The sequence below is a fragment of the Colobus angolensis genome, unplaced genomic scaffold, assembly GCF_000951035.1.
Source record: "Colobus angolensis palliatus isolate OR3802 unplaced genomic scaffold, Cang.pa_1.0 Scaffold49, whole genome shotgun sequence".
Taxonomy (NCBI): domain Eukaryota; kingdom Metazoa; phylum Chordata; class Mammalia; order Primates; family Cercopithecidae; genus Colobus; species Colobus angolensis.
In genome coordinates this window covers 4,482,966-4,510,576 of record NW_012118376.1, presented here as the reverse complement: position 1 = coordinate 4,510,576, position 27,611 = coordinate 4,482,966, and the positions used below count along the sequence as shown (strand labels likewise).

Sequence of the window (27,611 nt, the reverse complement as noted above, 5' to 3'; positions counted from 1 at the left end):
TGACTCTACCTTATAAGGCCCCTGGAGGGCTGACCCACAGGTTTATATATAATTGAAAATAATATTGCTGTTTGCTTCAGTCATGTTCCTAAGAACATAGGTATATCACTTTGCTTCCTCTCCATGAAGGTATTCTGCCCTTCATCTCATCATCTTACTCCTGTTAAGATGTCACTTGACCTCCTTCTTCCTCTTCAGTTTGCCTTGGTTGTTCTCATTTATTTCAACCAACTGCTAAGATCTCATTTCTCATGCACCAGTTTACCGCATGTATCTTTCCTTCCCTATGTTTGCAAATAATGTAAACTCAAAAATGTGTGATATGTCACCTGGAGAATATCTATTTAATGGCTGTGTTGTTGAGAGATCTGTGCAATATATACTGGGTATGAAGAGGGAAATGATCTAAATCTATGGAACTGATTTTATGGATTTCTGAAGCTCTCACTACTCTATAGAGTATTACCACACTGTATCTTTGTCATATCAACATGCCTGGCTATTAGGCAAGAAAAACAACACACTGTTCAATGACTATTTTGCAGAGCATCTAGTACAGTGTCAAGAATAGAATGAAGTTGATTGGATGGCCCCATGAATATTTCTTTTTCTATAAGCTTACAGAAGGGTTCATCAATTCTCTCAAACCCAACTCAATTACCGCACTGATACTCAGTAGAGTAGCATTTTAGAGAAGAGATGTTTTGAATCATCTTGTCTACTTTGTTTCACAGATTAGAAAACCAAGGCCCAGAGAATTCAGTGATAAATTCATAGCTACAAAGTTAGTTAGAGGTAAAACTAAGAGTAAGACTGATGTCTTGACCTGTTGACTACTTTTTCCCAAAACAGCACATCCTAGACAAAAAACCGAAGGGAAACAAATAAATAATTCTGCTTCAGGTAGTACTTTAGGTTTCCAAAAGTAGAGCCCATTTAGGAACTGAAAGTTCCCACTCTTCTTGAGTGGTATATAGCATCTTTTGGGTATTAAAAAAAAATGAGCAATAAGCTTTACAAATTAATGTGACATGAACTTTTTATCAGTAATTTTTTAAAAATAATGAAAGATACACATGAGAAGCAGTTACTACCGTAGTTGATTTACCCTTAGCTAGGTAGACCAGTAAGAGCATAGTAGCCATGTACTGCCTTAGCAACAACAGGAAATGAACAAGCTAACTTTTCCAGGCAAATTCATTTGTACTATAAAACTGACACATACATGATTATTTGGCAAGATACTCTGTAGCCACAGTTTATTAATACTTTCCCCCCAAAAAGGTTAAGTTTCCACCATAACTAGCACAGCTTAAACAAAGGGAGGAAATAACAAAATTCATCCTTAAGTACCATCTAGTGGTAACATACAGTAACTGTATTGTTGCCAAATTAAAGAAGACAAAGTTAATCTTGAAGCTAGAGTTAATGGGTTTAATAAATACTTTTCTTTAATTTCCACAGCAGCTGGGTGTAACTACTATAAATTCAATAATGATGACAAAACACTGAACAAAGTTAAAGTGAGAAGGAAACTGAAGGTGAAGTAGTGAAGGCAATAAAAGGGTTAATAAAAACAGTGATACTGATATAGATGAAAAAATCTTAAGTTTTTGGTTATCTTCCTTTTCATATCATACTGGGTGAAGAAAAATTCAAAGAAGCTTTTTACTTAAATATATGCTTTATATTAAAAGAATGGTTTAAGTTGGACACTTAAAGGGAAAAAAGCAAAAAGAACATTTCTATTTAAGTTCATGTTAATTATGCATGATACCTTTTAACAATTATTGGTTTTCTTTCTATTGCTTGGAAATTCACATATAAAGGAACTGACTTATAACGATTATTTTACTGCCGGCACCATGGCTCACGCCTGTAATCAATCCCAGCACTTTGGGAGGCTGAGGCGGGTGGATCATGAGGTCTGCAGTTCGAGACCAGCCTGGCCAATATGGTAAAACCCCATCTCTACCAAAAATACAAAAAAATTTAGTCAGGCTTGGTGGCATGGACCTGTAGTCCCAGCTACTTGGGAGGCTGAGGCAGAAGAATCGCTTGAACCCAGGAGATGGAAGTTGCAGTAAGCTGAGATCGCGCCACTGCACTCTAGCCTGGGTGACAGAGTGAGACTCCGTCTCAAGAAAAAAAAAAATATTTTACATTTGTGACTCAATATATTCGCAGTTAAGTTTGTCGGTTATTAAATTCACAATGTTCAAATTCTATTTTCATGAAATAATATACATCAAGGAATGCCTACAGTGTTAAAATAAATCTCAGCTTAGAATTTTCAATAATAGATATACCTGTTCTTCTATTTTATCTTGTCTGTCAAGAGCAGCTTCAACAGCATCAAAGAACTCTTCTTCATTAATCAGACTGTTAGGGCCTTCCTATTCCAACACACGGGGAAAAAAGCAGTTTATTTAAAGAAACAGAAAACTCTGATAACTCTGGTACTAACTTGAGGTTGAAAATTGACCTAATAAACATTTATAGAACACATATTTACAAACCAGTCAGTAACCAGATCATATGTATGCTCTGTCTAAAATCACGAGTATTATAATTAATTCACTTAGTACTCATATACTTACTTACTGTATATTGACCAATATTATGTTGGGATAATAGTCTAGAGCAGGGATTGGCAAAAACTGTGGCCCACGGGCCAGATTCAGTCTGCCGCTTACTTTTGTATAGCCTGTGAGCTAAGAATTTCATTTTTAAATGGCTGGAAAAAATAAAAGTAATAATATGACATGTGGGGATTACTTGAAATTAAAAGTTTGGTGTCCCTAAAGTTTTATTGGAAAACAGTGATGCTCATTCATTTATATATTATCTAGGGCTTCTTTAGTAGCATAGTTGAGACTTATGACAGAGACAACAGAGATATAAAATTGCAATGAGGTAAGTCAAAATGTGCACAAGAACTATAGCTAATAAGTATGGCTAGGCATTCAGAGGGGGATCTTCCTAAGCAGGGGTAATTGTTTCAAGGGGAAATAAAAGTTGAGTTGATGCCTGACAGTCTGGCCAGACGGCAGAATAATGGCCATCAATCACTTGGGGAATTGTGTGGGAGATCTCTTACAATGAAAATTCCCAGGCCTCCACATCCAGAAATTATTTCTCAGTAGGTCTTCAGTGGAACCTTGGAATATACATGTTTAATAATTCCCCCAAGTGATTTCCATGCAAGTGGAACCTCAGCAGCACCAGACGATAAACATATAAAGAACAATAACAAAATGTAAACAATCAACATATGTTCCTGCTGTGATGAACCAAGTAAGTGGACAGTAAGTGGAACGACAGCTTTGTATTATGATAAAAGTAGAGGCTAAAAGGTAGGCTTGGGTTTAGAATTTCTTAAATGTTAAAATATATAAAATAAGACACATGAACAATTGATGAAATCTTCCCAGTTAAACTCATAACGCCAAGTCATCATTAGTCCATTAAAAAGTATCTAGCAACATCATCCTAACCCCACCATAACCTGGAACCATACTGGAAGGGTGGGAGGTATGGGGTAACGTTCTTGTCATTTGGCATATAAGAAATATTGACTTAATGGAGTTCTTCTTTTAGGGTTATGAGGACTCAGTCCCCTACAACCTACTTCATAAAAAAACAAACAAACAAACAAGAAACACAACAACAAAAACACCTTTCTATTCAGATACAACAAACATACAGAACAGTGCATATCTCAGTGAAGTATCATAAAGTGAATATAACCATCTAATGACCATCTGGGACAAGAGGGTCATGAAAAAAATAGTAACAACACTCTAGAGGCCTTCCTCCTGCAGGATTCTGTTTATAAAGTCAAAACATTTCAAAGACAGTAAAACGACAGCAGGATAACTTTGCTCTCTGTTGATCAGAGAAAACACAAAATATCCAAACTCAAGCATATTTTCTAATGATTTTAAAAACTAACCACATCTACATTTAAAAAATATTACCATTCATTCACTCTACAGTGATTTAGTACACGTGGATTTCTAGTCCTTAAACAATCATGTCAGAGCCTCAAGAGTCTAATTGAAAACTAAAGCATTTAAAAATTCTGGCCAGGTGTGGTGGCTCATGCCTGTAATCCCAGCACTCGGGGAGATCAAGGAGGGCAGATCACATGAGGCCAGGAGCTCTAGACCAGACTGGCTAACATGAAGAAAACCTGTCTCTATTAAAAATACAAAAATTAGCTGGGTGTGGTGGTGCACATCTATAAACCTAGCTACCTGGGAGGATGAGGCATAATAATTGCTTGAACCCGGCAGGTGGAAGTTGCAGAGGTTGCAGTGAGCCAAGATCGCACCACTGCACTCCAGCCTGGGCGACAGAGCGAGTCTCTGCCTCAAAATAAATAAATAAATAAAAATAAAAATTATATTTTGCCAAATGAAATGGTTTTTCCTTTAATGGCAAACTTTTGGGAGAAGAACTAAAGTAATTGGCATAAAATTTTCTTTATTAAAAGGGACTTAAAAAAAACCCTTTTATCTCATCATGCTTACTAAGGGCAGGAGCTACTTATCTGCCCTTTAGCACAGCATTTCTTATGTTAACAACTCTCCTTGAAGAGTTCTCTGACTATAAAGATCAACAAGAATTAGTTCAGATCCTGAGACAGTAGGTTTTAATCAAGAAAATGACATTTTCAGATTTGCAGTTTAGAAAACTCATTCTCCCTGCAGTAGAAAGAATGGATGGAAGTTAACAATTGTGACTGGGCACTTGGACACTTTTTGTATAATAGAGATGAGAGTTGAAAGTGGCCTAAATTAGAGCCAAAGCAGGAGGAATAGAGAGGCATTGACAAATTACATATAGTAATCCCCCCGTATCAGTGGTTGGGGGACTCCTTTGTAGGTTTCCCCTTCTCTGCCTGTCCTTTAAATGTTGGTGTTCCTCAGGGTTCCATACTTGCTCTACCCACAGTATTCTTATTTATATCCAATGCTTCAGTCATCCTTTGATGACTCTTAAATTCACAGCCAGACTACCTCTCTTCTAAGGGTTAGATCTTTGTATCTAACATAGAGGACTTCCTCATGTGACTCACCTCTTCTCCTGTCTCCACACCTATCTGCAGAAACCTGGGCCTAATCTTGGATTCCTTCCTTTTCCCTCATTCAATCATCACACCCTTCAATTCTACTTTCCAAATACAATAGTCTCCCCTTCTCTGTGGTTTAGTTTTCTGTGGTTTATATACAATAAGATACTTTGAGAGAGAAAGAGACTACATTCATATAACTTTTTACTATAATACAGTGTTACAATTCTATTTTGTTATTGTTAAAATAAAAATTAAACTTTATCACAGGTACACACGTATAGGAAAAAACCTAGTACATACAGGAAAAAACATAGCGTATACAGGATTCAGTACTATCTGCAGTTACTGGGGGGGGGTCTTGTAATGTATCCCCCCAACCACTGATACGGGGGGATTACTGTATCTAATTTGTCAGTGCCTCTCTATTCCTCCCGCTTTGGCTCTAATTTAGGCCACCTGCAACTCTCATCTCTGTTATACAGAAAGCGTCCAAGTGCCAGTCACAATTGTTACCATTCTTTCTACTGCAGGGAGAATGAATTTTCTAAACTGCAAATCTGAAAATGTCATTTTCTTGATTAAAACCTACTGTCTCAGGATCTGAACTAATTCTTGTCGATCTTTACAGTCAGTCTCTTAACCATTCTTTCCTCTCAATTTGTGGAGGCTCTACCTTCCAAAGAGAACTACTTTCAGTTGCCTGAGGAAAAATACTCTTTTACTTCTGACTTCTGGAAAACACTCTCTACTCAATTTACTCATCCTTAAGGTTCTGCTAAGAGGTTCTTTCCTCCGGAAAGACATCTCTGATTTAACACCTTCCCTGCTTTAAGTGTTTCATGACATGTATTACGATAATTGTCTATTAGTCTTTGTTCCCATTATGCATTCAGGTAGGGCCCTTAGGCAGGATCCTTATAAGCCTTGTTTCTTGTTGTATTGTATTCTCCAAGCTTAGTGAAGTACCCTATATTATGGTAAGTCGTTTTTTTTTTTTTTTGAGATGGAGTCTGTCCGTCTCCCAGACTGGAGTGTAGGAGCCAGGTTTCGGCTCACTGCAGCTTCCGCCTGTTGGTTCAAGCAATTCCCCTGCCTCAAACTTCTGAGTAGCTGGGACTACAGGCGCACACCACCAAGCCCGCCTAATTTTTATATTTTTAGTAGAGATGGGGTTTCACCATGTTGGCCAGGCTGGTCTTGAACTCCTGACCTCAGGTGATCTCCCCGCCTCGGCCTCCCAAAGTGCTGGGATTACAGATGTGAGCTACTGCGCCCAGCCACATTATGGTAAGTCTTACAGAATAAATTCAAGATTATAAAGTAATTTCTGAGGCTACAGAAGTCAGAAACACTTAAATCTTTTTTTATAATTAGAACATCATGAATGTCTGATTATAACCAAAAAGAGTCATAGTTTGAAATAAGTGTCTAAAACCCATACGACTATAATATCAATAACAAGAAAAGATAGATGGTTCAAAACTCCAAAAGGAAGAAGGGAAAGTGTAAAAACAGTTCCCAGTTTATATAAGAATTTTATATTTAATTTAACTTAGTGAGAAAAAAAAAGTACCCTTAACCAGTTTCTTCGCTAAGAAAGAGTAAAGTGCATTTCAAATAGGTGAATAAAGGATGTTTATTCAACAAATGCTAGTGGAATAAAATAGGTTTCTACATTGTACCATTATTTCAAAAACTCCAGATGTATTAATATATGTAGAAGAGACCACTGGAAAATAAAAAATGAGAAAATATAAGTAACGATTTGAAGTAGAAAATGCCCTTCTAAGCATGATACCAAATGTGGAGAAAAGTAGATCAAAGGACTGGGGAAGTTAATTACACGAAGGTTTAAAACTTTTATATGGCAAAATCTACCAAACTTTTTAAGTTATGAAAGAAAAAAATAAAATTAAAAAAAGGCAAATTCTATACATCTTCTAAATCAATAGGAAACCCCCCCAAAAAACCACTAAAGGACATGGACAAGTTATTCATTAAAAAAGAAACGTGGCAGCCATAAAAAAGAATGAAATCATATCCTTTGCAGCAACATGGATGGAGCTGGAGGCCATTATCCAAGGTGAACTTCTCACAGGCCAGGTCTCACTAACAACCGTTTCAGTACTGACTGAGTGTTTAAGTCAAATATTAAAAGCCAGTGCCCTTATACAAAGGCTGGCATGTAACAAAAGTCCATCAAGAGTTTTGCCTAGGCCTTTCCTGGCCTTAAAGCGTGACAAAATAATGAAGGAATTCTTAATAGGACCCACTTAGGATTAAACAAGTTTTACTGTGGGTCTGAAGAAATTCAACAGTCCTCCACAAACAAGTTTATTAGCGGTCTGAAGGAACTCCTCAAACCTATATGATTTAGTAGGAGATATGATAAGGGTAATCACCCTAGCACTTTTCCAAGGCTCCAAAGGAAGGTCTTCAGGACTCAGACCTTAGTTATAGATTAAAAGAAGTTAATAACTTAGGTCTTTAGATGAATGCACACTTACAGGTAGACATATAGCTTAGAAGGTATATCAGCTCTGGAAAACTTTGTAATTTGGAGTTGGTCTGGTGATGATGTTCAGGCCTTCTCCCTGTAACCAGTTACAGAAATAACTCTCTTCCTCTCCAGTTCATCTGCATCTTGTTATTGGGCCGCAGAAATAGCAACTCGACCCTCAGTTTGGTCCCGGAACAAATTAACTCAGAAACAGAAAATCAAATACTACATGTTCTCATTTATGAGTGGGAGCTAAATAATAGGTACACATAGACATAAAGATGGAAACGACAGACACTAGGGACTCTAAAAGAAGGAAGGGTGGGAGGGAGGGGTGAGAGTTAAAAAATTAGCTATTTGGTATAATGTTCACTATTTGGGTAATGGGCACACTAGAAGCCCAATCTCTACCAGCACGCAATATACTCATGTAACAAATATGTGTGTGTACTTCCAATGTAAAATAAAATTAAAAAATAAAAAAAGAATGTCTGATAAACATAATTTTTAAAATGCTAAATCACATACATAAAGCAATTTTTTGGCTTTAAAACTAGTAAATGCATGTACCTAGCACAAGGCCCCTCTTCCCTCCACCCTGTCCTCTCTCCATGGGAAAAAAAAAAAAAACCTGTGTTGATCGAAGCAGAGATAAATATGTACACAAATTATACTTACATACTACTGGTGGATGATAAACTGTACAAGTATTGTTAAATTTAAAACATGGGCTTTATTGGCTTATTTGTATAATCTTCCTATAATGAATATACATTTTATTTATAATATTAAAAAATAAGGTACTTTAAAAAGTTGGTATTTTTTCCAAAATAATAATACTAAAATAGCAAAATAATTTGTTTAGTTTCAGAATAAAAATAATCATTATAATACCTCATATAAAAACCTCAGAGGACAGCTAATTATGTAATTCTAATACATTTTAGAACAGATAAATCGAGAACAGTTAAAAAATATTGTAATTTAAGTCTCATCAGAATGTACTCTCACAGTTGGAAATTGATTCCAATATAAAAAAATTCAGCAACAGCAGAGCAGCTGTTTAGTTTTCCTTTCTAGAGCAAAAGTAGCAAGAAATTTTTCTTCTGTTTTCATAAATATAACTACAACTACTTTATTCTTCTGTTCCACCTCAATGATACTCCTTGATATCCCATTTTTAACTGCTCATTTCAGAAATAGCAACACTTTTTTTTTTTTGAGACAGAGTCTCGCTCTGTTGCCCAGGCTGGAGTGCAGTGGCACAATCTCGGCTCATTGCAACCTCTGCCTCCTGGGTTTAAGTGATTCTCCTGCCTCAGCCTCCAGAGTAGCTGGGACGACAGTCACTTGCCACCACGCCTGGCTAATTTTTGTATTTTTTTAGTAGGGATGGAGTTTCACCATATTGGCCAGGCTGGTCTTGAGCTCTTGATCTTGTGATCCCCCAGCCCCGGCCTCCCAAAGTGCTGGGACTACAGGCGTGACCCACCCGTTCTGGCCAACACCTTTTATTTTTTTTTTTTAAGAGACAAAGTCTTGCTCTGTCACCCAGCCTGGAGTGGAGTGGTGCAATTGTAGCTCACTGCAGTCTTGGGCTCCTCAGTAGCTGGGACTACAGGCATGTGCCACTACACCCAGATAATTTTTATATTTTATTTTGAAGAGATGAGGTCTTGCTATGCTGTCCAGGTTGGTCTTGAACTCCTGGCCTCAAGCAATCCTCCTGCCTTGGCCTCTCAAAGTGTTGGGATTACAGATGTGAGCCAGTGCACCTAGTCTCAACGTTGTTTAATGGCAATTACCAAATATATTTCTTACACATTTTTTTCTCTTAATATAGAAAGATAGCTTATAAGATTTTAACGTTTGTGTGTATATATATGTGGAGAAGGAGATTTTATTACCTGCTTAACAAATAAATACAAGGAGAAAAAAGCTGGCTTCAGATATTTCCAAACAAAGACAATAAGAATAGTTTATGTTCAGCTATGGATAAGATCTCACAGTATAGTACAAACTAAAATCTTTTGTCTGAAAAGCACTCAGAGTTTTCTTTTATAGTTTCCTTTTATGTTAAAAAAAAAAGTAGATAACATTAAAAATGATCTTTACAGGGGAGATAAAAATTTGTCTTATGAAGTGAACAGGCCTAATACTAAGCCTTTTAAAGCCTAAACTTTGTAGGCAATAAGAAATATATATTTGAGTATGTCTGGCATTTATATATCACGAAATATACACTGAATTAACATAAACACTGAGGAAAAAATTATATATTTAGAATAAAGTTACAAAACTATTATTAAAAATTCACTTTTGTGATAGACATGACCTATGTGTTTCTCTAAGATCAAAATATAAATTCATACTTCATAATCTGGTCCTCCAAAGTGGGATTTTTTCTTAAGTTCTGTCATTGCATTTTTATATGCTTCCTCTGTTCTTCTTTTCTTCTCAGTTTCCTATTAAAAAAAAGTGAAAATTTGTAATTTGAGGCAGGCATTTTAATTACAATGAAGTCTTTTAGGCGGAATTCCTCTACATTTCACTGAAATTTTATAATTTGATACAAAAAAATTACACTCCTGTGAAAAATAAAGAGTATTATTCTGCCCAAGAAAACACTTTTCTCTAGGATATAAATCACTTACAACCTACTATGTATGGATGGGTGGATGGATGTATTTTTTGAGATGGAGTCTCACTTTGTCACCCAGGCTGGAGTGCAATGGCATGTTCTTGGCTCACTGCAACCTCTGCCTCCTGGGTTCAAGCACTTCTCGTGCCTCAGCCTCCCCAGTAACTGGGACTACAGGCGCGTGCCACTATACCTAGGTAACTTTGGTATTTTTAGTAGAGATGGGGTTTCACTATGTTTGCCAGGCTTTTCTCGAACTCCTGACCTCATGATCCACCCTCCTCAGCCTCCCAAAGTGCTGGGATTACAGGTGTGAGCCACTGCACCTGGCCACAACCTACAATTTAAATCATCACTAAGATCACCTTAAAAGTTAGATGTGTTTAAATGGTTAAGTCACTGCATGTATACTTAAGAAAAAAAAAAAAACAAACCCCAGGTAAATTAGCATCAGAAATACCTATTATACATTCTTGTATTTCCCCTTCCCACCAACCCCAGTAAGAGATACATTTATTTTGGTATGAAGAAAAACAGCAAGTAATACCAGAAATGAACTCAGTAGGTGGGATCAATGAATTCTAAAAAGATATTCTAAGAAAGAAAAACCTTCTTATACTTTCTCACTGCTGCTTAAGACAGTATTTTGGAGTTGAAAAATACTTCAGGTCTATTTTAACACTCTCCTTTTAATGATAGGGCCTATAGCTCTAAAAGGTTAAAAGACCTAAGGTCAACACTTAAAATAACAAAGGCTAGTCCCATATAAAACTTATTTCCACAACAATGGGGTTCACTGGGTCAAAACTGATACTGGAGTCCATTATGTTTGTAAATAATCTAATGCTTTTATTCCTTCAAGTACAGTCATACATGGCTTTTTTCTTTTCTTTCTTTCTTTCTTTTTTTTTTAATCTTGTCCAAATTCCATTTTCTAAAAGACTGATTTGCTTGGTCCCCCTATTGGCTAATCTAAGCATGACACTTCTGAAAGTGAAAGGGAATGTCAGTAATAATCTTGCTGATTAACAACTGCCTTGGTCAAACCAGGATTCATGGACACTCTGGCAATAAGAAATGTTAAACAGCTCTTCCTATTTCCCCTTATTCCCAAAAAAACACTACTCTGAAGAGTGTGATCATCAAAAACCATAAGAAAACAGATTATGCTTGTGATCTAAAGTAGGCTGATGAAAGCCACATGAATTTACTGTCACGTGTTACTTCACCACGGGGATACGGTCTGAGAAATGTGTCACTGACGACTTAATTCTTGTACAGACATCATAGAGTGTACTTATATAAACCTAGATGGTATAGCCTACCTACACATCTAGGCTATAAACATTTACAGCATGTGACTGCACTGAATACTGTAGGCAATTTTAACATGATGGTAAGTATTTGTGAATCTAAACAGAAAAGGCACAGGAAAAATATGATATAAAGGATAAAAAACAGTATACTTTGTATAGGGCACTTATGAATGGAGCTTGCAGGATTTGAAGTTCCTCTGGGTGAGTCAGTAAGTGAATAGTGATTGAATGTGAAGGCATAGGACATTACTGCACACCACTGTAAACTTTTAAACACTGCATACTTAGGCTATACTAAATTTATTTAACAATGTTCTTTCTTCAATAATAACCTTAGCTTACTGTAACTTTTACTTTATGAACTTAATTTTTTAAACTTTTTGAGTCTTTTGTAATAAGATAACACATAAACATATTGTACAGCGGCACAAAAATATTTTCTTTCTTTATACTGTATTCTACAAGCATTTTTCTACAATTTAAACTTTTTTGTTATAAACTAAGAGACAACACAAACATTAGCCTAGGCCTACACAGGGTCAGGATCATCAAGAAGTCACTAGGCAGGAGGAATTTTTCAGCTCCATTATCATATTATGGGACCACAGTTGTATATGTGGTCCATCACTGATGGAAATGTCGTTATGCAGTGTATAACTATACTTAATGGCTAAATTAAAGTCTAAACTGAACTCACAAAAAGCAAACTACTTCTAAATACCACATCAGCATTAAAGACAGTGGAAATCAATGAATCGATGGGTTCATTAGACCCAAAGATTTCATTAACTGATTTTTTTTGTACTAAAGAAAAAATGAGACTACAGATCCACCAGAATGACTAAGCAAGGTGCAGTGGCATGTGCTTGTAGTCCTGCTCATTCAGGAGGCTGAGGCAGGAGGATCACCTGAGCCCTGGAGTTCAAGGCTGTAGTGTGCTAATGGCTGTGCCTGTGAATAGCCATTGCACTCCAGCCTGGACAACACAGTGAGACCCTATCTCTCAAAAAAAAGAAAGACTCTTCCCAAAATCAAACAACACCAACACCACACACACATACACACAGACACACACACACATAATACCAAGTACAGTCAAGAGTGAACATCAAGAATACCCACACACCCACACATCCCTAACAATACCAAGTGCTGTCAAGAATTAAAAGTAATTGGAATCCTCACCCATTGCTGGTAGAAATATTAATTTAATCACTTTGGAAAATCATTAGTATTCACTAAAGTTAAGCACATACCCCCATGGATCAATAAGTCTACTCCAAGGTATGAGAAATATACCTAAAGATATGCCCCAAGAACTCTCATAGCAGTTTTATTCATGATAGCCAAAAAACGAAAAAAACCTAAATGTTCACCAACAGGAAAAGAGATAAGCAAATTGAAGTCATACAATAAAAAGTTATCATAGAATAAAATACTGTATAGCAATAAAAAAGAATAAACTACTATTAAATATAATAACATGAATGAATCTCACAGCCAATGCTGAGGGAAAGAGAAGGCCTGACTCAAAAGTATATTGTATGATTCAATTTATATGTTGTCCCAGAACAGGCAAAACTAATCTATAATGACATAGGTTAAAACCATATGATCACCTCTTGGGGTGGTGGTATGATATGGAATAGGAAGGAGCATGAAGTTACCTTCTAGGGTGCTAGAAAAGTTACATATCTTGATCTGACTATAGTTAAAGGGGTGTATACAAACATTAAAAAAATCAAGTAGTATACTTAAGATTGGTACACTTCCTTCTATGTATGTTATATATTTTAAATGAATAAAACAAAAATGCACGGCACAGCAATAATATTAAAGACTTACAGGAAAGTGAAAATGTATGTAAAATTACACACCTGTAAGTCTAATAACGTAAGCAAATGTATCTTCAATGAACAGGTTATCTCTCCTTAACATTGTTAACCATAATTGCCTAATTTTAGAATTTTTGGTCTTCCTGGACATGACTGGCTAACAATTAAGTACACTTCTTCTACAGTAGAAAGGATTATTATTATAGGTAACCAATAAAAATCATCACTACAAAATAGTATTTTCAATTAGCTGAAAGAATCCTGGAACTGACATTATAACTCTACGTAAGACTATAATATAGACACTTCTACTATCAAATAGTAGAATTTAATAGTAGCTGTTATTATCACCTATTTAATTGTTCTCATTCGATTTTAAGTCCCTAAAGAGACTACTTCTTGCTCATCACTGTTTTCCCATTCCTAACTTAAGAGTCAAGCACACAGCACCTGAATGAAACAATTTCAGTGAAACCATATTGCTATCATTGTACTTTCTTTCTCAATTCTAAGAATTACCTGAAAGACATATTTGTTGATAAACAACTTTCTCTATTCAAGGACTTTCTAGTCTTTAGTGTGTATATATACACACACACACACACACTACATACAAAAGATTAGAAAGTTCTTGAATAGAGTTGATTACCAATAAATACACACATACCCTGCATATATTTTATATATATATATATGAACACACACATACTGTGTGTACACACATGTGCAAATACACACACACTTACATTCCATGTAAAATGTAACTGGGATCCAGTTATTTCAACCTTGAGAAAAAATTACAGTGGAAAAAGTTAATAAAATTTGACATCAGATAGATTTGTAAGAAGACTATAAAACACAGTAGTGTCCAGATTTTAACCAATACTGCCATATTTTCTGGCTGTTCTTTGGTGAAGAGTGTTGCATGGAGAAGCAATAAAAATGATTTTTTTCTGCAGATCTTTGGTTTGCTCTGCTCATTGCTACCCAATAAAGAAAGAGAACTGGTAAGATAAATAATGCTGAAAGCAATCAAAAATCTATCTCCCTTTTTCAACATGGCAAATAAACTTGAATGCTAAAAAAATCAGGAAGTCGTGTTATATAATGTACAAAGGTTTAAAAAAATTTATTTTAGGCAATGTGGTTAGAGTATGTGACCAAAGAATACAATCTCTTAGTGAAGGAAAAAGAGACTAAAGAGAGAGAAAGTTGCCAAAAAGTTGGAAATAAGTTAGTCTGGACAAGTTGAATGATACTCTTGAACCATCAGTTTAATGTATTCAGGCATCAGTCTAATGTTTTTCAACACATTTTAGGATGTTTTCATTGCCTGTTTTAAAAGAAGACATATTCCTAATCAAAATAGCTTACTCTCACCTGCACTTGTGCATTCTGAACAGTTCTCCTTTCTTCTAAAACATGGGAACCTTCCTAAACACATACTGCTAACATTGCTTTCCTCAGTGTCCTGATCAAATTCAAAGGCCTTCAAACTCTGCAAGCAATATAACTCAGAATGAATATGATTCTGGCTGATGTCTAATCTAGTATCCAGAGCTGATACATAAAAATAGAGAAAAATGCCTCTAACTCTGTTACTTTTCACCTTTTGACAAGCATCTGGGCCTCAATTCCTTCTTCTATAAAATGATGGCATTGGACTAGAACTTTAAGGTATGTTTCAATTCTAATATTTTACTATTTTTCTAAAGCTGAATTATAAATAGAAGTTTTCCTACTTAACAAATCCACTGAGCCATACTTCACACTAGAAACTAAAGAGTCATACTGTAATATTATCAGTGCTGCAGTTTAAACAAAGGTGGGAAAATGTGAACACAGGGCAAATGCTCAAACAACATACTGACCATGGAAAAAAAACATGAGTATTATTGTAATAAGTAAATGTTTACCTTTGTAAATTGGCATATAAGTTAGTTCATATGCCTTAAATGCAGTTTCATACATCATACACTTAAAGGTAGGTAATGTTGGCCGGGCGCAGTGGCTCAAGCCTGTAATCCCAGCACTTTGGGAGGCCGAGACGGGCGGATCACGAGGTCAGGAGATCGAGACCATCTTGGCTAACACGGTGAAACCCCGTCTCTACTAAAAAAATACAAAAACTAGCCGAGCAAGGTAGCGGGCGCCTGTAGTCCCAGCTACTTGGGAGGCTGAGGCAGGAGAATGGCGCGAACCCGGGAGGCAGAGCTTGCAGTGAGCTGAGATCCGGCCACTGCACTCCAGCCTGGGGGACAGAGCGAGACTCCGTCTCAAAAAAAAAAAAAAAAAAAAAAAAAGGTAGGTAATGTTAAATGGCTCAACACTTCTATTCCAAATCATTACTAACATCATCACAAAAACTTTTATAGCAAATCTTTCAAGAAAGCATACTGTATAGTAATTAAACAAGTAACTGGTGAATCTTGTTAGGCAAATGAGTTTAAGATGCCCATAAAGCTTCAGAGTACTAGTATCATCTGCTATTTCTATCAACCCAAGATTCTTCCCTAAGAAGTTAGCTTGGTTTACATATTCAAACAATATATAAAACTTAAAATGTGATTATTTTTAAAAGGAAAAAAAAAACTAGTCTTACCTTATCCAGTCTCTTCTGCCAGCTGTCCTCACGTTTAACCATTAGTTCAATACAATGAGAAAGTGTTGCAAGGATTCCGGCAGTAGTTGCTTTAAAAGTTATCGCTTCCCCTTTAAAGTCTATACCATTAATTCCTTTTGGTGTCACATATGGAAATACTGAAAATGAAAGTTATTCACTGAAAATATTTCTAATGAAGAAATAATTCATCACAATTTAAGATTAGAAACTGTTTAGAAAATTAGCAAGTCAGAGCAGATTTTAGGATTTTAATTTTCCTCCTGTAGGCTAACATTTAAAAATCTCCTATGCAAGCTCTATGAGCAAAGAAGCTTTGCGGCAGCATATGTACTTTCAAGTCCTTTTTTTTTCTAGATTCTGTTTCCTGAAATTTATTTGCTGTGCTGCACCCAATTAATCAAATGGTAGGAGCAATACTTTAACAATAACATTCTGACAGCTTAGAGTAGGACCTAATTATGGCAAGAACTACTTTATATTTTGAAAAACCTAGAACTTAAAAACTATCTGAAGATAAACTAAAGAACGTAATAAAATAATATACAATTTAAAAATAAACATACAAATTTAAATCCAGGACCAGTGCACTTACTTAAACTCAATGCCTTTTATGTTTCAATTTTATCATTTTAATTCATGGTTAGTTTTTGAATTAAACAAAAAATCTTAAAACTCAAAGATGCAAACAAGAAAGCGTAATATTCTATAGTTAATAATAAATCATTTTAGTAGAATCCTTATAAATGAAATGACACTTTAGACTTTAAAAACTGAGATATGACAGTAAAGGTATAACCCATTAAAGAACAAATTGTCAAACTTAATCAAAATGTAAAATTTCTGCTCTTGAAAATACTCTTAAGAGGATAAAGAGATAAGCCACAAACTGGAAGAAAATCTTGTGTGGCATATGTTTAATAAAGGACTTCTATCCAGAATTATGAAGTAACCTCAAAGCTCACTAATAATAAACAACGGCCGGACGTGGTGGCTCACGCCTGTAATCCCAGCACTTTGGGAGGCCAAGGTGGGCGGATCACCTGAAGCTGGGAGTTTAAGACCAGCCTGACAAACATGGAGAAACCTCGTCTCCACTAAAAATACAAAATTAGCCAGGTGTGGAGGTGTATGCCTGTAATCCCAGCTACTCAAGAGGCTGAAGCAGGAGAATCGCTTGAAACCAGGAGGCGGAGGGTGCAGCGAGCCGAGATCACCCCACCGCACTCCAGCCTGGGCAACGAGCGAAACTCCGTCTCAAAAAACAAATAACAAATAAAAAATAATAATAAACACCAACCCCAACATGAGCAAAAAATGTGAACACACACTTCACCAAAGAGAAGATATAAATGGCAAATAAAAACATGAAAAGATGCTTAATATCACTAGTTAGTATGGAAATGCAAACTAAAACCACAATGACATATCCCTACACACCTATTAGAATGACTGAAATGTGAAGACTGACCATATTAAGTGCTGGTGGGGATGTGGAGGAACTGGAACTCTCATATGTGGCTGGTAAAAAACAGTTTGGCAGTTTCTTTAAAAATTAAACACATACACATCTGCCATACAATTAGAACATTCTACTCCTAGGTATTTACCCAAAATAAATAAAATAAATTTCCACGAAAAGAACTGTCTATGAATGCTCATAGCAGTTTTATTTGTAATAGTCAAAACTGTAACTGACCCAAATATCTACCAGTGAATGACTAGATACACAAACTATGGTATATCTATACCATAAAACACTACTGAGCAATGAGAAGAACTGATTGTGTTGATAGTTTTATGAAAATATTCAAATTTGTCATATTATACACTTTAAGTGGTATGTCAATTATATTTCAATAAAGCTTTTTTAAAGCTTGTATTTTCTTAGTAAGAATAGACATGTACATCAACTCACCAGAATTGAGCGTGCAGAAATAAACACTCGCATTTACAGTCTATCAGTTTTTCACAAAGGTGCCAAGACAAGGGAAAAAAAATTGTCCTTTCAGCAAATGATGTTGGGACAGCTGGACATGCACATGTAAAAGTTACCATTATTACATAATGTCAGAATGTGATTTTTACCTACATGTCTTGGAAGCAATTTTCACTTGGATTCCAGCAGTTCTATTGCTTTTTAAAAAATTAATCAATCAGGTAATTATTCTTTGTGAGTTGTTATGTAACTTCTGAAAGTATACTTTATCCAGCTGAGGGGAAAAATGTATTACTTACACTTTTCTTTATTGCCATTGGTATTATGCAAGAAGTCGCCATCAGAACGCGTTGTAGGAAAGTCATCTTCATCATCTTCTACCACTAAATAAAATATATTTAAGGAAATTAGGATGAAAAGAAACAGAAATTAATGTCTATTCTTATGTTCAACTGAGTCATTTTACTCTGGATTCTGATTTTGTGAGTACGAAGTCTTACTCATCTTTGTATTTTCACTGGTAATCAAGGTATGCTCAATAAATATGTGGTGGAATGTCTTTAGATACACTATTTTTAAACCACATTCATTCTCATTTGTGTAAGGGAAGGTTACTGAGTTATGAATTATTTCACCCTGTAGTCTTCCTATATCTTGCTCCCTTACATGGGGCCATTTCAACTCTGTAACAGGACCAGAAGGACTGAGCAGGACTATAAAAGGTACCTTCTATGCAGAAGACACCTTAGCTTGCCTCTGAGAGTTCTTTTTTATAGATGGAGTCTCACTCTGTCACCCAGGCTGGAGTGCAATGGCATGGTCTCTACTCACTGCAACCTCTGCCTCCTAGGTGCAAACAATTCTCTTGTCTCAGCCTCCCAAGTAGCTAGGACTATAGGTGTGTGCCACCACAGCCGGCTAATACTTTTGTATTTTTAGTAGAGAAGGGGTTTCACTATGTTGGCCAGGCTGGTCTCGAACTCCTGAACTCGTGATCTGCCTGCCTCAGCCTCCCAATGTGCTGGGATTATAGGCGTGAGTGACCGCACCCAGCCGAGAGTTCTTAAATATACTATTTCTGGAGGTGCAGGGAAAATATAATGACTTGCAGGTATGATATCAATTTTCATTCATCCCAGTGTATATCTGTACCCGGACATCCCTTTTAGCTTCTCTAATTGCAGAAAAAACAATCTCTTTTGTTCTACTTTAACATACCTCTTTCTTCTACATGCTATCCCTTCTTCTACTACCTCACATACTTTAATTCTCTGTACTATACATTCCATTCATAATGCAAATTCCTGCATCTTAGCTCCCAACATTATTTGCTGCTTTTATCAAGCTTTTCACGGCTTCTTTTTCTTCTTGTTTGTGAGACAGGGTCTGGCTCTGTTGCCCAGGCTGGAGTGCAGTGGCACGATCTCAGCTCACTGCAGCCTCCACCTCCTGGGTTTAAGCAATCCAGCCTCGCACACCACCAGCCCAGCTAATTTTTGTAGAGACGAGGTTTCACCATGTTGCCCAGGCCAGTTTCGAACTCCTGAGCTCAAGGAATCTGCCCACCTCTGACTCTAAAAATGCTGGGATTACAGGTGTAAGCCGCTGCACACAGCCTACATGGCTCCTTTATCTATCTTTTGAGGAACTCTCTTTATAAAGAAGGAATCTACATTTTAAACTAATGTCTTACTTACTGCCTTTATCTTTTTACCTCAGGAGCACCATGTCTCTATAAGGAACATCTCATCTATCTTAGCTGTCTTTTTTATGGATGCAGAGTCCAATTCGATACCTTATTTCCCTCCTTTGATTAAATGGTAGGAATCACCATGGAAAATCTTCTGTACTGCCACTTTCTAATTAGTGGACGATTTCGTTTTTTAATAATCACTTGAAAATGTTGCCAATCATCTATAACAACTTTTACAAATCATAAACTGCTATTATCTACTAATACCTTGTATTCATTTCTACCTGGCTATGATCTCAATATTCAATCCTTTTTCTTTTCCACTTCCATCATTCCTATAGACTTCAATATGAGCATACCTTGATTACCAGTGAAAATACAAAGATGAGTAAGATCTGATATGCTAATAAATATGCTGTGGAATGTCTTTAGATACATTATTTTTAAACCATATTCAGATAAAAAACTATGCTGACCATCAGTTGAAGTTACGACTATCTTAAATTAGTCCCCTGGCATAATCCCATAAAGATAACCTTCAAGTACCTTTTGAGATCCTTACTTCCTGGGGCCTTTTCAAATTTCCCTATTTTTTTTGCATCATATCAATGAAAAATTAAAGCAGTTTGTTACTCACTCTTCAATTCTACCTTCATGCATTCTTTTCTACAGTAGCAGCAGATATTTTGTTTGCTCTAGATTTGACCTATTCTCCCAATTTGAAGGACTTGTTTTCTTGGAAAACTCAAAAGCCTTCTATACAGCATTTGTTTTCCGCTTTCTGCTGTGCTTTCCTTCTGCCTTCAGAAGGTTTGTTTATAATGCTAGCTCATACTTCTACAAGAGAGGGTATCCACGTTATCAAGGAACTTTTGGTTATCTACCTATTAAGGAACTTTTTTTTTTTTTTTTTTTTTGCTCTGTCGCCCAGGCTGGAGTGCAGTGGCAGGATCTCAGCTCACTGCAAGCTCCGCCTCCTGGGTTCACGCCATTCTCCTGCCTCAGCCTCCCGAGTAGCTGGGACTACAGGTGCCCGCCACCTCGCCCGGCTAATTTTTTGTATTTTTTAGTAGAGACGGGGTTTCACTGTATTAGCCAGGATGGTCTCCATCTCCTGACCTCGTGATCCGCCCGTCTCGGCCTCCCAAAGTGCTGGGATTACAGGCTTGAGCCACCGCGCCCGGCCTATTAAGGAACTTTTAAAGAACAAAACCTTAATCTCTCTCCCCTCAACCCCTGAATATTCTGGTTTAGTTGAGACTACGGTGAAGGGTATGATACAATTATTTCTTTTTTAAAGCTTCCCGAGATGATTACAATATCAGCCAAACTACTATTTATTTTTGCCACCCAAATATTTCTCAGCCACCAGCACATTAAATCTTCCTCTACCCCTTTACCATAACCCTCCACCCCCAAAACAGACACAGTTTTTTCAGGCTGGGCATGGTGGCTCAAGCCTGTAATCCCAGCACTTTGGGAGGCCTAAGTGGGAGGATCACTTGACGTCAGGAGTTTGAGACCAGTCTGGGAAACAGCAAGACCTCATCTCTACAAAACAGCCCAGGAGTTCGAGACTGCAGCTATGAGTGCACCACTGCACTCCAATCTGGGTGACAGAACAAGACCCTGTCTCAAAGAAAAAAAAAACAAAAACAAAAGGTTTTTCAAAGGTTAACTACTGTTTAATAAAATCTGTTTTTATGGTTTGCTCCCATCTCTTTCTTGACGTCTATGCTGTATGACACTGCTCATGCTTACATGTCAAATTTCTACTTGACAAGACCAAACAGCCTTGATGATTCTCCTATCTTGCTAACATGACCCTATATTATGTTCGTTTTAAAAATTAAATTTCCTTTTACTCTTTAGCTGTGGGCAAACTTCAAGTCTCCTTCCTCAGATATTTATCCTTCTACCCCATGGGCATTTTATTCACTGTTATGACTCCAACTATTTTTATGCTAATGACTCCTTATTTTCCTGTGACTTCTTATACTAACACTAGGTTCGCATCTCCTATATGATTGCTCTAAAGAAATGTCTATTACTAAAAGTAGTTCCATAAACAAACCAGCTATGCTAACATTGTTGCTTAGCTTCTCTGTGCAGTTCTCTCGTCTATAAAAAGGGCTTAAATACTTATACCTACATAAGGTTATTATAAAATTATATTCAGATAATTAAAGTATTTAACATAGTACATGGGGAATACTATAAACATTACAAAAATTAATCATGGTAGCTCCCCTCTAATGGATTTCCTCTATTCTTCATACTTATCTAGGGGTTCATTTACAGATGTTTACATTGCTACAATTGGTTACCACATGATTTTCTCCTATCTAACGTCTCTCACCATTCTAATCTATGTTACAATTACCTACAATGATTAATCTTTCAAAAATATTAACTTCAACTTATATCCTTGCCTAAACAGTAACTTTTCAAATTACCAATGTGAAAATTATTTTTTATATTAAATCGCAACTGTTTCTGTGTTCAATATTCTCTACCTAATAGCCTACCAGCATCAAACAGCGATTTTCAGCTTTTTAAAGCTTTTTAAAATGTTTTTAAGGCCAGTAATGTATAAAAATGATGAAAATAAGCTAAAAGAGTGGACTTCCCTTTTTTTCCCCAAAAGAACTCCTTGTGCATCCTTGAAGCAACCTTATAGAACTCTTAGGGATATCTCACATGGTTTGAAACCATCATCCTAATACAAAGTTCCTCCATTCCAGTCAGACTGGTCTCCCTTACCAACATTCAAGTCTGTTAGGCTAAATCCCACCTTTGGATCTTGTACATTTCTGCTTCCTGTCACCCCAGCAATAATCCAAATTAACCATATTAATAACAGCTATTATTTGAGTTTTTGCTTTTAAACATAGTGCTAACATATACATTATCATTTAATTCTCACAATCACAGGTGCTAGATATAATAACCATTTTATAGTTAAGGAAACAGGTGTTGAGAAATGTTGAGAAATCTACTTCAAGTCATTAAATAAATAGAAGAGCAAGATTAGAAGAAATTTTACTTTTAATGTGGTATATATGTATTGTTTTTAAAATTAAACAATGTGTTTAGGTAAGAGGTGATGTCTGCCACTTCTGTAATTCCCAGAGTATCTAGACTTAAAATGTTAATTAAATCTTACTGAATGATATACATAAAGACAGACAGTGATTCTTAAAATTATTTAAGTCATAAACTTAGTTTTAATAATTTAATGACAGTATATCCACAGAGATCCTTTAAACTTAGGTCAGCAACTCTGCTCTGCCAAGTAGGAAATTATGGTCCATGTCCTTATATCCAGCATGTATTCTTAAAAACATCACTATTTCAGGCTGAGCAGGTGGCTCATGCTTGTAATCCCAGCACTTTGGGAGGCAGAGGCCAGCAGATTGCTTGAGCTCAGGAGTTTGAGACCAGCCTGGGCAACATGGCAAAACCCTGTCTCTACAAAAAATACAACAATTAGCTGGGCGTGGTGGTGCACGCTTGTAGTCCTAACCACTTGGGGAGGCTGAGGCGGGAGGACTGCTTGGGCCTGGGGGGCGGAGGTTGCAGTGAGCCAAGATTGTACCACTGCACTCCAGCCTGGGTGACAGAGGAAGACCACATCTCAAATAAAAATCAAAGGATCAATCAATCAGTTGGTATCTCATAAATAACATTTATAGGGAAATCAGTTGTTATGGGCTGAATTGTGTCTCAGAAATTCATATGTTGAAGTCCTTAATCTCCAGTACCTTAGAATATGGCTGTTATTTGGAGACAAGGTTTGTAAAGCAGTAATTAAGTTAAAATGGGGTCATTAGGATGGGCACTAATCCACTATGACTATACAATATGCAGAGGAAATTTGGACATAGATACATACAAAAGGAAAGATGATGATGTGAAGATATAGGGAGAAGTTGGCTACCTATAAGCCAAGGAGAGAGGCCTGGAACAGGTTTTTCCCTCATGGCCCTCCGAAGAAACAAACCCTGCCAATACCTTTATCTCAGAACTGTGAGAAAATGAATCTGTTGTTTAAGCCACCCAGTCTGTGGTACTTTGATATGGCAGCCCTAGCAAACTAATATATCAGTCTACATTTTGGTATTTATTTAAACATGTAGCAGAAAAGATTCAGTGTAATGTCTAATACTATTTTTTAAGTCATCTACACAACGTGGTTATCACCGCATCCCAACTTCTACTTTTTCACCATCACTTTTGTCCTTCTAATACTATACACTATTGGTATGGACCATTAAGATAAACAAGGCACTGGCCGGGAGTAGTGGCTCACACCTGTGATCCCAGCACTTAGGGAGGCCGAGGCGGGCAGATCATCTGAAGTCGGGAGTTTGAGGCCAGCCTGACCAACATGGAGAAACTCTGTCTTTACTAAAAATACAGAATTGGCCGGGCGTGGTGGAACATGCCTATAATCCCAGCTACTAGGGAGGCTGAGTCAGGAGAATCGCTTGAATCTGGGGGGCGGAGGTTGCAGTGAGCCGAGATTGTGCCACTGCACTCCAGCCTAGGCAACAAGAATGAAACTCCGTCTCAAAAAAAAAAAAAGATAAACAAGGCATCATATTCCATATGTACCCTGTTTTTGTTTAAAGGACTACTTGCAAGTATAATAAAGCTAATCTGTAATATTTAAATTGATTAAAAGGTATTCTTTTTTAATGAAGGAGAAACAGAAGTTCAGATGTTTTTTATTTTTAGAGGGGGAAAAATAAATCACACATTAACGAACCAAAACCTTTAATAAAAGTTTTTATATTAACAAATAGAAAGGACTTCAAGGCCAGGCACAATAGCTCAAGCCTGTAATTCCAGTACTTTGGGCGGTTGAGGTGGGAGAATCCCTTGAGGCCAGGAGTTTAAAGACCAGCCTGGGCCACATAGCGAGACCTCGTCTCTACAAAAAATTTAAAAATTAACCAGATGTGATGGTATATGCCTGTAGTCCTAGCCAGTTGGGAAGTTGAGGTAGGAGGATCACTTGAGCCCAGGAGTTTGAGGTCACAGGGCGCTATGAACATTCCACTGCACTCTAGCTTGGGCAACAGAAGGAGACTGTCTACAAAATAAATAAATAAACAAATAAATAAAAACAGAAAATAACTTCCAGGCTACTAAATGTACACAAAATTGAGAAACTTTAAAAGGAATACAGATTTCTGCTTCTGTTCAAGATGAAATAACCGGGATTGAATTTACTCTCTAGCATAAAAGTAAAAACTGGACAAAATATATGAAACAATGCTTTTCAAGATACTGGCTATCAGGCAAAAAAGGACAGTGATCCTTAATAGTTGGGGAACAAATGAAGTGAACTCTATGTCTGCTCTAGCTCATTGTTTTAGGAGTTTCCAAACTGTACAGTAAGGACAGGAAACCCAGGAGAAGCCTTCTGGATTCCCTGAAATGAGATGAAGCTGAGCACCCAGAGACAAAGGCAACTAGCAATAGTTCACAAGGCAGAGAACTGGAGAGGAGAGAACTGGACAGACAGAGAACATTGGAGAATGGCAGAAGGCTACCCCTGAGTACTCTGCAGAGTACTGATAGCACATGCAAGCGAGCAAACTATAAAGGCAAGGGATAGAACCTTTTTAAAGGATTCCAAGAAACAGTACTTGAAGCTTACATGGGAGCAGGGAAAATTATCTGCCTTATAATGCAGACTGGAAAACCTTGTAATTCACAGGGAATTGGTGAGAACTCAGAAGATTCTTGCCTCAGGAGTGAGGACAAAGAAATACATTATTGGAAGGTTCTGATACTACACATAAAGTGGTATATTACTTGAAGGTAGACTGAGGTAAGTTAAATATGCAAACTATAAACCTTGAAGTAGCCAATAAAATAATAAAACCACGAGTTATAGCTAAGAAGCCAACAAAGGAGTTTTATATATATATAAACTTCATCCAAAGAAGGCAGAAAAAGGGAATATAGAATAGACAAAAAGAACTTGGATCCAGATCAAACACATTTAATAAGAAAGAGAAATGAAACCATGTCAAGCCACTTAGTTATACTGGGAATGAACTTAGTCCTATTTGGTAATAATGGTAGACTAGTTCATTTTTGCCATCACAATAAATTAAGTGAAAAGCTGAAGAACAATGTTGACATCAGCAGCATTTTCAGCACTAACAAAGGAAAGTTAAACTATAAACCTAACACTAAAAGTTAATTGAAGATATCTTGTTTCTTTTAAATAAAAACTCAATAAAATTATTTTAAAATGTATATACAATTATTATTTTCATTTCTATTACTGATTTCTTCTTCTGAGAAAAAGGGTAGAGAAAGGGAGAGATTGAGAGAGAGAGGAGGCCAAGCGTGGTGGCTCACACCTGTAATCCCAGCACTTTGGAAGGCTGAGGTGGACAGATCACGAGGTCTGGAGATTAAGACCATTCTGGCCAACACGGTGAAACCCAGTCTCTACTAAAAATACAAAAATTAGCTGGGCATGGTGGCGCGTGCCTGTAATCCCAGCTACCTGGGAGGCTGAGGCAGGAGAATCACGTGAACCAGGGAGTCGGAGGTTGCAGTGAGCTGAGATCACGCCACTGCACTCCAGCCTGGTGACAGAGCAAGACTCCGTCTCAAAAAAAAAAACAAGAGAGAGAGGAAAAGACGAAAAGAAAGGAGAGGGGAGAAAAAGAGAAATGAGAGGGAGAAGGAGAAAGAGATCAATTGGCTGATTTCAGACCTGAAGGATTTAACATATACTTATCTCCTCTAAGACTCATCATGGGGTAAATTTATCAGACATAATAATAATGTGAAATGTTCCATATTACCAAGATAATAGATACCATTTTTTAATGGAATAAAGAGTATCATTTGAAAATCTTTGCCTGGTGTGGTGGCTCACACCTATAATTCCAGCACTTTGGGAGGCCAAGGTGGGAAGACTGCTTGAGGCCAGGAGTTTAAGACCAACCTGACCAACACAGTGAGACCTCTGTCTCTATAAAAAATAGAAAAATAGGCCGGGCGCGGTGGCTCAAGCCTGTAATCCCAGCACTTTGGGAGGCCGAGACGGGCGGATCACGAGGTCAGGAGATCGAGACCATCCTGGCTAACACGGTGAAACCCCGTCTCTACTAAAAAATACAAAAAAACTAGCCGGGTGAGGTGGCGGGCACCTGTAGTCCCAGCTACTGGGAGGCCGAGGCAGAAAAATGGCGTAAACCCGGGAGGCGGAGCTTGCAGTGAGCTGAGATCAGGCCACTGCACTCCAGTCTGGGCAACAGAGCGAGACTCCGTCTCAAAAAAAAAAAAAAATTAGCTGGGTGTGGTGACGCACACCTGTAGTCCCAGCTACTTGGGTGGCTGAGGTGGGAGGATTGCTTGAGGCCAGGAGTTCGAGGCTGTAGTAAGCTATGATCGCGCCACTGCACTCCAGCCTGGGCTAGAGAATGAGACCACGTCTCAACAAAAAATAAATAAAATAAAGGTCTTCAATGGCATCTGGTATGGATGATCAAAATGAATTAGTATGTGTAACTGAAGTACCCAAGTTACAAGGACACTGAAATCTGTTTCACTGGGGGTTTGCAGCAAAAAATGACTATAGATACCTTTATCACTTAAAGACATTACCCTTTGAGATCAAGAGGCTTTTAATCCATTCATTCTCCAAGTAAAAATAGTGGTAATAGCCTAATTAACCTTTATCCCTTTGAAGTTCATCCTTAGAGACAGCATCAGCACAGGCATCAAAGTACTTCTGTAGCGTGTCAACTTGTCTACATAAGATGTCTCTAAATGTTTCCATTTCAGCCAACTTCTCACGTAAACTGTGGCCTTTCTGCAAAACACAAAATAGGGAGATGTAATTCAAGTAAAACAAAACTGGATTTTATTTGGTCCCATGGTATTTCATCAACTTTTAAGGTCTGTACCTTGTAACTGAGGGCACGGGATAAGGAGAGCTGTCTAGTTCAAT

At 37.1% G+C, this 27,611-nt stretch overlaps 1 protein-coding gene across 1 annotated transcript in view; it reads right to left on the bottom strand.

Moving 5' to 3' along the window:
- The window catches only part of COL4A3BP (collagen, type IV, alpha 3 (Goodpasture antigen) binding protein), a 152,747-nt gene that overhangs the window by 30,332 nt on the left and 94,804 nt on the right, over positions 1–27,611 (bottom strand). Inside the window, exons 6-10 of the mRNA XM_011959236.1 lie at positions 27,335–27,473; positions 18,231–18,314; positions 15,975–16,132; positions 9,953–10,045; positions 2,310–2,396 (exon numbers count right to left, since the gene is read on the bottom strand). Coding sequence (XP_011814626.1) covers positions 2,310–2,396; positions 9,953–10,045; positions 15,975–16,132; positions 18,231–18,314; positions 27,335–27,473 — 561 coding nt within the window. The remainder of the gene's footprint in view (positions 1–2,309; positions 2,397–9,952; positions 10,046–15,974; positions 16,133–18,230; positions 18,315–27,334; positions 27,474–27,611) is intronic.